This window comes from Bison bison, unplaced genomic scaffold (assembly GCF_000754665.1).
Source record: "Bison bison bison isolate TAMUID 2011002044 unplaced genomic scaffold, Bison_UMD1.0 scf7180017863978, whole genome shotgun sequence".
Taxonomy (NCBI): Eukaryota; Metazoa; Chordata; class Mammalia; order Artiodactyla; family Bovidae; genus Bison; species Bison bison.
Window position 1 is genome coordinate 651,229 of NW_011494550.1, and position 14,373 is coordinate 665,601.

Genomic DNA, 14,373 nt, shown 5'->3' on the forward strand with positions numbered 1-14,373 from the left:
GAACATTTTCATCACCTCAGAAAGAAAGCCACACCTTATAGCTGTCACTCTGTAACCACCATACTCCCCAAACCTTAGGCAACCACTAATTTACTGTCTGTCTCCATGTATTTCTAGGCATTTCATATAAATGCAGTCACCATAGTATGTGGTCTTTTGTGATTGGCTTCTTCCGTTGAGCATGTGTTCAAGGTTTATCCATAGTGTAGCGTATCAGAACTTCATCCCTCTGTGTGGCCTAAACCTTTTCTCTTGTATGGATCTATACCACATTTAGTTTATTCATGCTTTAGAATTTGGATTGTTTCCACCTCTTGGCTATTATGGGTAATTCTATTATGATGCAAATTTTTGTATGGACATGTGTTACGGTTTTTTTAGACAGGAGTGGAATGTCTGGGTCAAATAGTAACAGTTTAACTTCTTCAGGAACTGCCAGCTTATCTTCCAAAATGGCTGTACCATTGTATATCCCCAACAACAATGTGTGAGTTTTGATTTATTCATATGTCACCAGTACTTCACCAATACTTGTTATTATCTGACTTTTTGATAACAGCCATTCAGTCATTGAGGTGTGCAGTGAGTTGTATCTGTTGTATTTTTCATTTGCATTTCCCTGATAACTGACCAATGATTTCTAGCATCTTATCATGGACTTGTTGGCCATTTGTCTGTCTTCTTGGAAGGGAAGAAATATCTGTTCAGATACTTTATTTTTTAACTGTGTGGTCTTTATGAGTTAAGGTTCTTTATATATTCTAGATACAACTTCTTAATCAGACATATGATTTGCAAATATTTTCTCCCATCCCATGGCATGGGTTTTTTCACCTTGATGTGTCTTTGCAGCACAAAAGTTTAATTTTGATGAAGTTCAGTTTATCTAAATTTTTTTCTTGTGCTTGGGGTATCATCTAAGAATCCATTGTCAAATAAAAGGTCACAAAGATTTATCCCTTTGCCTTCTTATAGTAAGGGTTTTACAGTTTTAGCTCCTACAATTTGGTTTTTAATGCATTTGAGTTAATTTTTGTATGTGGTGTAAGGTAAAGTTCAACTTCATTCTAGTCCATGTGATTTTCCAGTTGTCCCAACATCGTTTGTAGAAGAAAGTATTCTTTCTTTGTTGAATGGTCGTGGCTCTCTTGCCAAAAGTCAGTTGACTACAGCTCCCTGGATTTATTTCTGGACTCTTTATTCTATTGTTCTCTGTGTTTATCCTTATGCCATTAGCATACTGTAGCTTTGTAGTAAGGTTTAGCATCAGAAACAGACACCTGTAACTTCTGCTTCTTTTTTTTTTTTCAAGATTGTTTTGGCTATACTGTGTTCCTTGAGATTCCACTAATTTTAGGACCAACATGTCAGTTTCTACAAAGAAGCCAGCTGGTGTCCTAATGGGACTATATTCAATTTCTGTATCAGTTTGGAGAGTATTCCTTTCTCAGCAATATTAAGTCTTCCAATCCATGAAAATGGAATGTCTTTGCTTTATTCAGAATCTTTAATTTCTTTCAACAATATTTCAGTTTTCAGTGTATAAGTTTTTTATTTGGGGGATTATTAGTTTATTCCTAAGTATTTCATTCTTTTGATACTAATATAAATGGAATTGTGTTCTTTAATTCCATTTCTGAGTTGTTCTTTGTACCTGTTTCAAAATAGAGTTGATTTTTGTTTGTTGATACTGTATCCTATAACCTCACTGAAGTTGTTTATTAATTTTAATCATGGATTTTTTAGCATGTTCTGTATATCAGTTGTCTGCAGATAGAGATAGTTATAGTTTAACTATTTCCTTGCCAATATGGATGCCGTTTAAATTTTTTTTTTTTTTGTTTAATTGCCCTGGCTAGAACATACAACACAGCCTTGAAGAGAAGTTCCTCCCTGCCCCTCCTCTTGTCCCTGGGGGAAGCATCCATCTGACCGCCCCTCCTCTTGTCTCTGGGGGAGCATCGGTCTGACCACCCCTCCTCTTGTCTCTGGGGAAGCATCGATCTGACTGCCCCTCCTCTTGTCTCTGGGGGAGCATCGGTCTGACCGCCCCTCCTCTTATCTCTGGGGGAGCATCGGTCTGACCGTTGAGTGCGCTGCTTAGCTGTGGGTTTCCCATAGGTGCTCTCTGTCTTGTCGTTGAGTTCCCTTCTGGTTGTTGAATTCCAATCTGGTCGTTGAATTCCCTTCTGGTTGTTGAATTCCCTTCTGGTTGCATCTTGTTGAGTGTTTTTATTCTGGAATGGCATTGGAGTTCGTCAGATTCTTTTTCTGCATTTATTGAGATGATCGTGTGGTTTTTGTTTTTTATTTATTGATACAGTATATTTCATTGACTTGAGGGTGTTAAGCCACCCTTGGCGTTGTTGGGAAAAATCCTATTTGGTCATGGTGTATAATTCTTTTTATATGTTGTTGAATTGGCTTTGCTAATATTTTGTTGAGGATTTTTGTATGTGTACTCATGAGATATTGGTCTGTATGTTTTTTTGTGATATTTATGGGTTTGGTATCAATGTAATACTGGCCTCATTGGAGGGATTGATGTTGAAGCTGAAACTCCAGTACTTTGGCCACCTGATGAGGAGAGCTGATGCATTTGAAAAGACCCTGATGCTGGGAAAGATTGAGGGCAGAAGGAGAAGGGGACAACAGAAGACGAGATGGTTGGATGGCATCACCCACACAATGGACATGGGTTTGGGTGGTCTCCAGGAGTTGGTGATGGACACGGAGGCCTGGTGTGCTGTGGTTCATGGGGTCACAAAGAGATGGACACAACTGAGCGACTAAACTGAACTGAACTGAATACTGGCCTCAAAAAATGAGTTGAGAAGTTTTCCTTCCTGTTGTTTGGAAGTTTGCGAAGAATTGGTATTAAATTGGTAGAATGTGCTCTGAAGCTGTCTGGACCTGGGCTGTTCTTTGTGAGTAGCTTTTTTTTTTTTTTTTTTTAAATTACGAATTCAATTTCTGTACTTCAGTTCAGTTCAGTTGAGTCGTTCAGTCATGTCCGACTCTTTGCGACCCCATGAATCGCAGCACGCCAGGCCTCCCTGTCCATCACTATCTCCCGGAGTTCACCCAGACTCACGTCCATCGAGTCAATGATGCCATCCAGCCATCTCATCCTCTGTCGTCCCCTTCTCCTCCTGCCCCCAAACCCTCCCAGCATCAGAGTCTTTTCCAATGAGTCAACTCTTCGCATGAGGTGGCCAAAGTACTAGAGTTTCAGCTTCAGCGTCAATCCTTCCAAAGAAATCCCAGGGCTGATCTCCTTCAGAATGGACTGTTTGGATCTCCTTGCAGTCCAAGGGACTCTCAAGAGTCTTCTCCAACACCACAGTTCAAAAGCATCAATTCTTCGGCACTCAGCTTTCTTTATAATCCAACTCTCACATCCATACATGACCACTGGAAAAACCATAGCCTTGACTAGACGGACCTTTGTTGGCAAAGTAATGTCTCTGCTTTTGAGTATGCTATCTAGGTTGGTCATAACTTTCCTTCCAAGGAGTAAGCATCTTTTAATTTCATGGCTGCAGTCACCATCTGCAGTGATTTTAGAGCCCCCAAAAATAAAGTCTGACACGGTTTCCACTGTTTCCCCATCTATTTTCCATGAAGTTATGGGACCAGATGCCATGATCTTACTTTTCTGAATGTTGAGCTTTAAGCCAACTTTTTCACTCTCCTCTTTGACTTTCATCAAGAGGCTTTTGAGTTCCTCTTCACTTTCTGCCATAAGGGTGGTGTCATCTGCATATCTGAGGTTATTGATATTTCTCCCGGCAATCTTGATTCCAGCTTGTGCTTCTTCCAGCCCAACGTTTCTCGGGATGTACTCTGCATATAAGTTAAATAAGCAGGGTGACAATATACAGCCTTGACGTACTCCTTTTCCTATTTGGAACCAGTCTGTTGTTCTATGTCCAGTTCTAACTGTTGCTTCCTGACCTGCATATAGGTTTCTCAAGAGGCCGGTCACTGGTCTGTTTAGACTTTTTTTTTTTTTCACCTTATTTCTCTGCACTTGGGATCTTAGTTCCCTGTCCTGATATTCAACCTGGGCCCCAGTAGTGAAGGTGCCGAGTTCTAACCACTAGACTGTCAGGGAATTCCCTCTCTTTCTGAGTCAGTTTTAAGTCTTTCTGGAAATCTGTGCATTTAATCTAATACTCAATTTACTATCATGCATTTATTCCTAGTGTTCCATTATAATCCTTTTTATTTCTGTATTGTCAGTAGTCCCCTTCTTTCATTTCTGATTGCTTTGAGTCTTTTTTTTCTTGATCAGTCTTGCTGAGGTTTAATTTTGCTGACATTTAAAAAGAACAAACTTATGATTTTGTGGGTTTTTTGCTCTTTTTTTTGTGTTCTCTGCTGCATTAATTTCTGTTTTAATCTTCTGCTTGCTTTAGGTTTTTCTCTATTTTAATATAGCCTTTTATAACTGTAAGTTTTCCTCTGAGTACTGCTTTCACTGCATCCCATAAGTTTTGGTATGTCTCGTCCTCACTTTCACTCATCTCAAATTATTTTCTAATTTCCCTCTGCCTTCTTTTTCTTAGACCCATTGGTTATTTAGCAGTGTGTCATTTAATTTTAACATACTTCTAAATTTCCAAAATTCCTCTCTGTTATTGATTTCTAATTTTCTTCAGTGTAGTCAGACGGTATACATTCCATTATTTCAGTCCTTTTCATTTACTGAAGCTTGGTTTATGGCCTAGTAGTATAGAGTCTGTGCTGTTTTGTACATTTGAGAAGAATGGATATTCTGTTATTGTTGCAAAGTGTTCTTTAGATATCTTATGCCTGTTTGGTTTTATAGTGTTCAAGCCTTTTATTTCCTTGTTGATCTCCTGCCAAGTTGTTGTTTGCATTATTGACAGTGGGATATTAAAATCAGCTATGGTTGAATTGTTGTCCGGTGTGTCTATACTTAAATATCCCCCGATGGAGAGACCCTTTTATCATTATAAAATGTCCCTTTTTATCTTAGTAACATTTTTTACAGTCTGTTCGTCTGGTATTAGTATAGTCAGTTCATTTTCTTACGGTTGATGTTTGTATATCTTTTCTCATCCTTTTCCTTTCTATTTATTTGTATCTTTGAATCTATTGGATCTAAAGTTTGTCTCCTGTGGAGAGCATATTATTTGAACTTGTTTTTCTGTCCAGTTTGACCATCTTTGCCTTTTGACTGGATTGTTTAATCCATTTACATTTAACGTTACTATTTTTTTCAAATATTTATTTATCTTCTTTAATGGTTTTTTTGTAAAAATTCGGGGGGGCATTATTAGTGGTTTCTCTAGGCCTTATTTTATATATATTAACTTCAAAAATTTCCTTTAGATACAGTCATTTCAGTGGGATTAAGTTACTCCTGTGAACCTCTCTCTGCATAGGTTTTTGTTATACAAAGTGGTACATCTATATGTGTTACAAACCCAATAATGTAATACAATGTAATTATTATTTTATATAATTTGTCTTTTAAGGATGCCAAAAGAAGAAAGGAGAATAGCAGTTACATATTTCTAGCTTTTATTAAACTAGACTTCTTATTGCTGATTTCTGGTTGTCTTTGAATTCTTCCTGTGGATTCAAGTTACCATCTGTAGTCATTGCCTTATTAGCCCAATACAGTTTTATTCTCCCGACCTTCTTTGTGCTCTTACTGGCAAATATATTACATTTCTCTATGTTACTACAGGTCAAGTAATACAATTATATAGATTTAAGAGGTATATATATTTTTAATATTTAAATATTTATTGTTTTATATAACTCCTTTTAAATTAGTTGAGAGGACAGGAAAAGATACTGCATTTATAGTATTTCTTTATAATTATATGATTATTTTTATTGTTGTTTTTTGTGGATTTGCATTACTATCTGGGATCACTTCTTTTCATCTTGAAGGACCTCCTTGGGTATTTCTTTAAAGGTCTGCCAACAGCAAACTCAATTGTTGTTTGTTGTGGACTGTTATTGTTTCACTTTCACTTTTGAAAGATAGCTTTCCTGGGCACAGGATTTTTGGTTGACAGTTTCTTTGAGCATTTTAAGTATGTTATCCCACTGCCTTCTGGCCCCATTTCTGGTAAGACATCAGCTTTTAACTTTACTGGGGTTCCATTTTAAGTAATGATTCATTTTTCTTTTGCTGCTGTCAAGATTTTTCCATTGTCTTTGGCTCTCAGCATTTTTATTATAAGATGTCTTTTTGTGGGTCTTTTTATGTTTATTTGGAGTTTGTTAGCTTTTTGGATGTGTGGTTTAAAGTTTTTCATGAGATTTACAGTTTATAGCCATTATTCAGATTTTTTTTTTCCTGCTCCTTTTGTCTTTCTGGTAATCTCATTATGGGTGTGATGGGTCACCTAATGGTGTCAAGGGTTGTTTGAGATTATTCATTTTTCTTCATTCATTCTTCTATTCTCCAGGTTGTGTGATCTCTGCCAACCTACAGATTTTGCTTATTCTGCCAGTTCAGATCTACTGTTGAACCCCTCCAGTGAATTTTTCATTTCAGTTCATTGTATTTTTCAGCTCTAGGATTTATATAGTTAACTTCTGTCCCTTTATTGATGTTCCCTATTTGATGAGACAGTGTCATCTTGTACTTCAAGCATGTTTCCTTTTAGTTCTTTAAATGGATTTATAATGGCTGCTTTTAAGTCTTTAAGTCTGACATCTGGCCATGGGCACAGGCAGTTTCTGTTGTTTGCCTGCCTTTTTTCCTGAATGTCAGTTTCCTTTGCACATCTCATAATTTTTTGTTGAAAACTAGACAGTTTATATAATCTCTTCTGGCAACTCTTTGTTCTAGACCTCCCCTATTGTAGGTCTTGTTATTGTGTTTGTTTGAGTGAATAGTCAAAATCTTTTAGTGAAATCTCTTTAATTCCCACAGTGCAAAGCCTGTTACTGTACCTCAGAAGAGGAAGCCATTGGCCAAGTGCACAGCCACTTGGCCTATGGTGGTGGTATTTTGGTGGTAGGGATGGTGGTAGTTTTGATAGGACCACATTTGTCTTTTTCTCATATTGCACCAAGCTGTTCTTCTCCATAAGTTGTTGGCTGATAGCTCTGTTGTTTTCAACAACGCCTAAAGGCATTAAATTGTTCTAATCCAACTGAATTAACCTAATCCAATTAAATAACTTTAATCCAATTAAATTCATTTTTTGAGATTTATCCTGAACCCTAGGGAGGCTCCTTCTACCTGTTTTACTGGTTCTTTTTGGAGACAGCAATGGCTTAGTTTGTGCTGCTTATCAAATCCATGCTCAGTTCAGTTCAGCTCAGTCGCGTCCGACTCTTTGTGACGCTATGGACTGTAGCCCACCAGGCTTCTCTGTCCACGGAATTTTCCAGGCAGGAATACTGGAGTGGTTACCATTTCCTCCTCCAGGGGATCTCTCCCACCCTGCATTGGCAGGTGGATTCTTTACTGCTTTGCCACCTGGGAAGTATATCTACCATCCTTTTAATTGCTTTTCTCCACACCCTCCATTGTTTTGAGAGAGCCCTTAGTTTTGAACTCCCCACACTTAAAAAAAAGGAGTTCCTTTGGGCAGAGATTTGGGAGCTCATTGTTTTAAAGTCTGCCTTTCCCTCAGGCAAAACTCCTGAGTCCAGGCTTCTGAGCTAGGAGTGGTGACAAGACTCTGGACTCTGCTGCTTTAGAAGAGAAGGGTTTGGGATTTCCCTGGTGGTGCAAAGACTCAGCGCTCCCAGTGCAGGGGGCTCGGGTTCAAACTCTCTTGGGGAATTAGATGCCACATGCGTCAACTAAAGATCCTCCGTGCTGCAAATAAGACCCAGTGTAGCCAAATAAATATATATATTTAAAAAAAAAAAAAAAGGAGAGAAGAGGTGTGGAGGCAGCTGTAGCCTCTGGTCAAGTTGGTTTGGTTTGCCTCTCTAGGCATGGGGCCTCTGCCTTACGAACAAGCCAGGGTTAGAGCAATGCATGGTGTTAAACTTCCATTCCATGAGTGGGGCTCGATAGGAGGGAGCCCCACCTTTCAGCTGAATTTGCCCAGAACTTAGCCTCAGCAGCAGGCAGTTAGGGACAAGATGAGAAATGTTTACAGTCCTGCTTCTGGGAAGATACACCCCTCAGTGGTGATAGCAGAGTAGAGAGGGAGGCCTTTTTGTTATTATTGCTGTTGTTGTTTTTAATTATTATATATTGGCTGCGCTGGGTCTTCGTTGAGGTACAGGGCTTCTTCATTGCTGGTCATGGGCTTTCTATAGTTGGGATGAGCAGAACCTATTCTCTTAGTTGCGGTGTGTGGGCTTCTCATTGCACAGGCTTCTCTTGTTGTGAAGCACAGGCTGTAGGGTACATGCTCTTAGTTTCCCTGTGGCATTTGGGATCTTAGTTCCCAGACCAGGGATCAAACCCATGTCCCCTGCATTGGCAGGTGAATGAACCACTGGACCACCAGGGAATTCCTTTAGGAAGTCTTTTTAACCTTAATTCCAAAAATCTGGTAAGGATAATAATGAGATGAAACTATAGATTAGTTCATTGAAGAATAAAAGTGCTAAGTAAAATTATGTTGTCAAGGATGTGAAGCAAATGAAACTTTCATCCATTGATGTGGTGGTTGGTGGTTTAGTCGCTGAGTCATATACAAGTTTCCCGACCCCACGAACTGTAGCCCACTAGCCTTTTCTGTCCATGGGATTCTCTGGGTAAGAATATTGGAGTGGGTTGCCATTTCCTTCTCCAGGGGATCTTCCCGGCCCAAGGATCAAACCCACATCTCCTGCATTGCAGGTATATTCTTTACCACTGAGCCACCAGGGATTCCCAAAATATTCCTAATTATCAATCTAGTGGTGAGTCAAATACGTAACACACTATAAGTAAAATTTGCTTCTGGAATACAAGGATGGTTCAATAAGAAATTAGCAACATTATCAGTATAAAGTCCTGGAAATGAAAACTGTTTATGTGCAAATAATGTGATTATATTCCTAGAAAAGCTGATGATTCCAGCAAAAAAAAAAAAAAGTGTTCTTAGAATTAATAGAATTTGGTAAGGGGTTGAAAAAAAAGTGTGAAAGTCGCTCAGTAGTGTCCGACTTTTTGCAACCCCATAGAGGGTTAGGACATACCAAAAGTAGGCTTTCCTGATAGCTCAGCTGGTGAAAAATCCACCTGCAATCCAGGAGACCTGGGTTTGATTCTGGGGGTTGGGAATCTCTGCTGGAGAAGGGATAGGTTACCCACTCCAATATTCTTGGGCTTCCCTTGTGGCTCAGCTGGTAAAGAATCTGCCTGCATTGTGGGAGACCTGGGTTCAATTCTGGGGTTGGGAAGATCTGCTGGAGAAAGGATAGGTTACCCACTTCAGTATTCTGGCCTGGAGAATTCCATGGACTGTATAGTTGCAAAGAATCTGGGGTTGCAGAGTCACAACTGAAAGACTTTCACTTTCAAAGTAGTAGTAGTTCTTATCCATTCTAATAGTAATAACCAATTAGAAACATAAATGAGGAAACATCTATTCACAATAACCACAAAATGTGTGAAATAACTGGGAATGTAAAGAAGAAAGGTATGGGATCTTAAATTCAAGGATATGAAACAAGCAAGGCCTCAGTGAATGGAAGGAAGTAGTAAGTTCTTAGATGGGAGGTTTAATAGCAAAACAAAACAAAAACCAGTTCCTCCTGTATTACTATTGACAGAGTTAAGTCTAATAGCCAGGAAAATTATACAGCAGTCAGTGAGTACAGGGACTTGCTGTGACAGATATATGACTCATGTAGAGTCATTGTAATTGAAAATAAGTGATACTGGCATAGTGATTTAAAGAATAGAGTCTAATGAAATAGCCCTCTTTGCTTTGGTTTTGGAACTCCGTATTAAAGTCAGTTGCAGATCCCTTATCAGAAACCTGAATGTTTTTTAAAATAATTTTTAGATTTCAGAACAGCTACATGATAGTATTGCCAACATCCCCAGCAGAATCTGGGAAAGTGCCTTGCAGTTAAACCATCAACAATTCTTCAAGTGACTTGTTTAGATAGGATAAATAAAGATGGTATAAAAATACGTCAGCTCATCATTTGCACCAAATGAATTTTAGAAGAAAAACTTTTCCTTTTGGATTTCAGATTTGCAGATAAGGGACTATAGACCTCCATGTCAATTTGCTGGGGGGAAACAATGGTTTATCTTACACATTTCTGGAAAGGAAAGTTGGACTCCTACCTCATACTGTATATTAAATTCTCAAGATCTTAAATGTGGGGGGAAAAGAACATTTTGAAGATTGTTGACCTTGACATTAAAGGAAGCCTTCCTGAACAAGCTAGGAAACCAAGAGACCGTGGAAGAAATGACTTCATAGAAATCCGGACAGACAGCTCAAGTGTGCATATCGGATTCGCTGGTGGGCAGGGAAATGCCACGGAAGGCAGCATACATTCTTTTCTCTCACCCTACAGGAAAGACATTCAACAGTGGTAACCTCTAATGCTGATGGAGAGGCGGGGACAAGTCCACTGTCTTAGGACAGGTGGAAGAAGCACAGCCTGCAGTGTTTTTGCAGAGTACTCAGGCACTGTCACTGTAGGGATCGTGTTTAGTAGGATTAAAAACACTAGCATGGAAGTATTTAAGTTTATTCTTAATTTGGATATTATAGCAAAAATCTGAAAACTATGTTAAAGTTTGCTCAGTTGGGAGATATTCTGGTGTGTCCGTCTGTGCACCTAGAGGGCGAAAGATAGTGTGTCAGTGAGTAAGATGTAGTAGTATCCTAATTGTGCATAGTTTTTTTTCCATTCATAAAATTATTCCACATTATATTTGGATTATTCATAAAAATCTTATAAGACATTAAACAAAGCCATCATCTCAAGTTATTTCCATGTTAACTATTTTTTTTTTTTTTACAGCATATGCATGTTAGGCAAGTATATTTTTAAAAAAGTCACAAGCAAAAACCCTGAAATTTAAACATATGAGATTTTTGTTTTATTGCTGTGCTTGATATACATGAAGTAATAGATATCAAGCAATTCACTTTTATTGCATATTTGTATATTTGTTCTTGAGTTACCTGAATACAAAGAACATGAGTGTAGCAAAAGTGATGAAAGCAAACAGCTGGTGACTTTACAAATAATGGAATGTGACACGTTTCTGCCCTTATCCAGAGAAAATTGAGTCACAGCTAAAGGAACACTTCTGTAGCTGTAGTCAACGGTGTGCACATTGAGAGTGCGTATTCCACAGATAACACATGATTTAACATATAATACCCACAGGATATCCATTTCTACTACAGCCTTGTAAGTGCTCCAGAGTTTAAAGTACCCGCAACTGCACCTGTGATTAGAACCAGTTATCCCTTTTATTCCCCACCAGGGGAAACCAGTATGTAGGCAGTTTTCTTTTGTGCGTCTTTAACTTGTTTCATTTTAAGCATACATGAGGACTATTTTCCCCAAGTAAAAAAGAAAAAAAGATGAAGGTGGGGAAAGGGAATAGAAACAGACAAATGAAGTGATTTTCTGAAATGCGAGGTAAAGAATTGGCTAGGGTTGAGTAGAGGTCCCAAAGGTCAGTTTCCCCACCCCTCCAAAAATAGCTTTACTTTTTTTTTTTTTTTCCCCCTGTTTATGACTTTATACTTGGGTTACCATTACTTGTGTTAATGATGGAAGTGAGAGTTGCCTTCACTCATGGAGAAAATCATGTAGCATTTTGATGTAAATCCCCCCAGACACTGGCATGCTCCGCACTCTGTCCCATCACACATCTTATGCCAGGGGAGAGAGAAGCCCTGTTTTAAGACTGCATGGTGGTGTTGTGAACATCTGGTTTACGTAACCACTTTTCCACTGAAGAACACTAAGCTGCTTTCCAATTTTTCACCTCTGCAGCCAGTGTGCTTGCATGTTCCCAATTTTAAATTTAGGCTAGACTCCCGGGAGGAATTGCTGAGAGAAATTTTTACTTTTGATTATTGTTCAGTTGATGAGTCATGTCCAACTCTTTGCGACCTCATGGACTGCAGCATGCTAGGCTTCCTTGTCCTTTACTATCTCCTGGAGTTGCACAGACTCATGTCCATTGAGTAAGTGATGCCATCCAACCATCTCATCCTCTGTCGCCCTCAATCTTTCACAGCATCAGAATCTTTACCAATGAGTTCTATCACAATGATTTTTAAGAAAATAAACACTTGAGCCTCTCACCAAGAGTGTAAGTGTCTCTCTTTTCAACCTTTACATTTGAGGGTATAATTCTTTATCTTGGGAATCTTATGGATTAAAAGGATGTGTATCACTTAAGGGCTTCCCTGGTGGCTCAGATCGTAAAGAATCTGCCTGCAATGTGGGAGACCTGGTTTCAGTCCCTGGGTGGGTAAGATCCCCTGGAGAAGGGAATGGCAACCTACTCCAGTACTCTTGTCCGGAGAATCCCATAGAGGAGCCTGACGGGGCTACAGTCCATGGGGTCGCAAAGAGTTGGAGACGACTGAGCAACTAACACTTTCATATCACTTAAACATACTGTTTGACATTCTTTTCCTGCTTTTATATCCTCCCTGTTTATCCTGCAGAGTTGTGTGTGTTTTAGGGCAGTTGCCCTCTTGTTAGGAGTTGCACATTTGGTTTTTAGTATGTTTGTTCACTGCTTATGAATTTTTATGTAAGCAAATCAGATTGCTGCAGTACAGCTGTAAAGACATGACTTTAATCAGTTATAGTTAAGTATGGAGTGGAAAGATGGACCATTGGAGCAAAGATCAAATCTGGTCGTGGCTCCATGCTTGTAGAGTGAACCCACGCTTGTACTCAAGGGTCCACTTACAGACCTAAGGCAGTCTGGTTGTAGTCACTGGCAGTGCTGGGTCCCGAGGTGGAGGTGGAGAGGTGTGCGGGTGTGTGGGCTCTACCCGACCCGGCGGTGTGAGGGTTGGAAGCTCCTTTGGAATGCCTGGGTCAGCCTCTGCAGCCCTGCCTGCCTTGCCCGCAGCTCATGATGGAGCAGTCTAAGAAGTCCTCGCTCATGGTGGCTCGCAGCATCCTAAACAACAAGCTAATCAGTAAGAAGCTGGAGCGCTATCTGAAGGTGAGGTGCACGCCCCTGGCACGCCGGCCCAGTCCCCAGCCGTGACCCCTGCGGGTTCTCCCTTTCATGTCGTGCCCCTCTCCGCAGGGTGAGAACCCTTTCACTGACAGCCCAGAGGAGGAGAAGGAACAAGAGGAGGCCGAGGGAGGTGCCCTTGATGAGGGGGCGCTGGTCGAAGCGGCCGGGGTCGCGGAGGGTGCAGAGGCCGCGCCGGCGCAGCCCCCAGTGCCTCCAGAGCCAGTACCCGGTGCCGCGCCCCCGCCCCCGCCCCCGGAGGAGGACGAGGAGGCCGTGCCCCTACTGGGCGGGGCGCTGGAGCGCCAGATCCGAGGCATCCCGGGCCTCGACGTGGAGGCTGACGACGACGAGGAGGAGGGAGGAGGAGGCGCTCCATGACTTGGGACGGGCGGGGCTCGCGGGGCCCGCGGGGCCGAGGCTGGAAGCTGAGTCTAATAAAAGTTCTTCCCATCCCACCTCGTCGTCTTTTGTCTGTGTGCTGCACGGTCCACCTGGGCGGGTGCAGGCCTCACCGCTGGGCTGTGTGTCTGCGGGTGGGACCTGGGGCTGTTGGGTTACGCCTGCGCATTGGCGGCGAGAAGGGATACGCCTGCGAGCGGTGAGGCACTTAGCACAGGAGCAAAACTAGCAAGCTACGAACACCGACCCGGAACAACCGGAAGGCCAGCCGGGGTGGTAAAGGAGGGCCCGCCGTGAACTACGACCAATGGTATCGCGTAACAGGAGTGACGTATGCGCCTGGTCTACCAGTAGAGGACGGCGGGAAGTGCGTTGAGCGCATGCGTCCTGTGGTAGCCTAGAAAAAGGAGCTGCTTGGCGGGCGGAGCTGAAGACATGGATCAGGGCTACGGAGGTTGGTGTGGGCGACTCTGCGGGGTGGGGCGGGAAGGTAGTGTCCGGGCACAGTTCCGACGCGGTGCAGGGGGCCGCGGGCCGGAGACTACACCCGAGCGCGGTTACCGCAGTTTGGTTTTGCGGAGAGGCGGCCGGGACGCGCGCGCGCAGCTCATTGGACCTCGGCCCTGTCGTTCCCGGGGCGCTGCGTGCGATTGGCCGACGGGGCCTGAGGACGTTGGCCGAGTTCGGCGAGCCGACGCTGGGGCGGACTTCGGGGGGCGCTTCAGGCAGTCGGGGTCGTTTCAGTTTTTCAGCCCCGGCTGGGTCGGCCGGGCCCTGCCGAACCCCGCCGCTCGCAGGCCCGGTGTCCCTTTGGAAGACGCCACAAAATGGCGGCG

The 14,373-nt window shown here is 41.9% G+C and overlaps 2 protein-coding genes across 7 annotated transcripts in view; both read left to right on the forward strand.

Moving 5' to 3' along the window:
* The window catches only part of AKAP8L (A kinase (PRKA) anchor protein 8-like), a 32,334-nt gene extending 18,741 nt beyond the window's left edge, over positions 1-13,593 (forward strand). For 4 of the 6 annotated variants that reach the window (XR_824740.1, XR_824738.1, XM_010833984.1 and 1 more), the window contains 2 exons: positions 13,025-13,120; positions 13,208-13,593. Coding sequence is in view for 3 of the 6 variants with exons in the window: in XM_010833984.1 (XP_010832286.1) it covers positions 13,025-13,120; positions 13,208-13,516 (405 nt within the window). In the remaining 3 variants the exon portion in view is untranslated. Of the gene's footprint in view, positions 1-10,482; positions 12,065-13,024; positions 13,121-13,207 lie in introns of those variants that run through there. The other 2 variants (XR_824739.1, XM_010833986.1) reach the window with 1 other exon arrangement.
* Positions 13,594-13,692: 99 nt separating this feature from the next.
* The window catches only part of AKAP8 (A kinase (PRKA) anchor protein 8), an 18,427-nt gene continuing 17,746 nt past the window's right edge, over positions 13,693-14,373 (forward strand). The window contains exon 1 of the mRNA XM_010833983.1: positions 13,693-13,991. Within this exon, the coding sequence (XP_010832285.1) occupies positions 13,973-13,991 (19 nt within the window). The 5' untranslated portion in view covers positions 13,693-13,972. The remainder of the gene's footprint in view (positions 13,992-14,373) is intronic.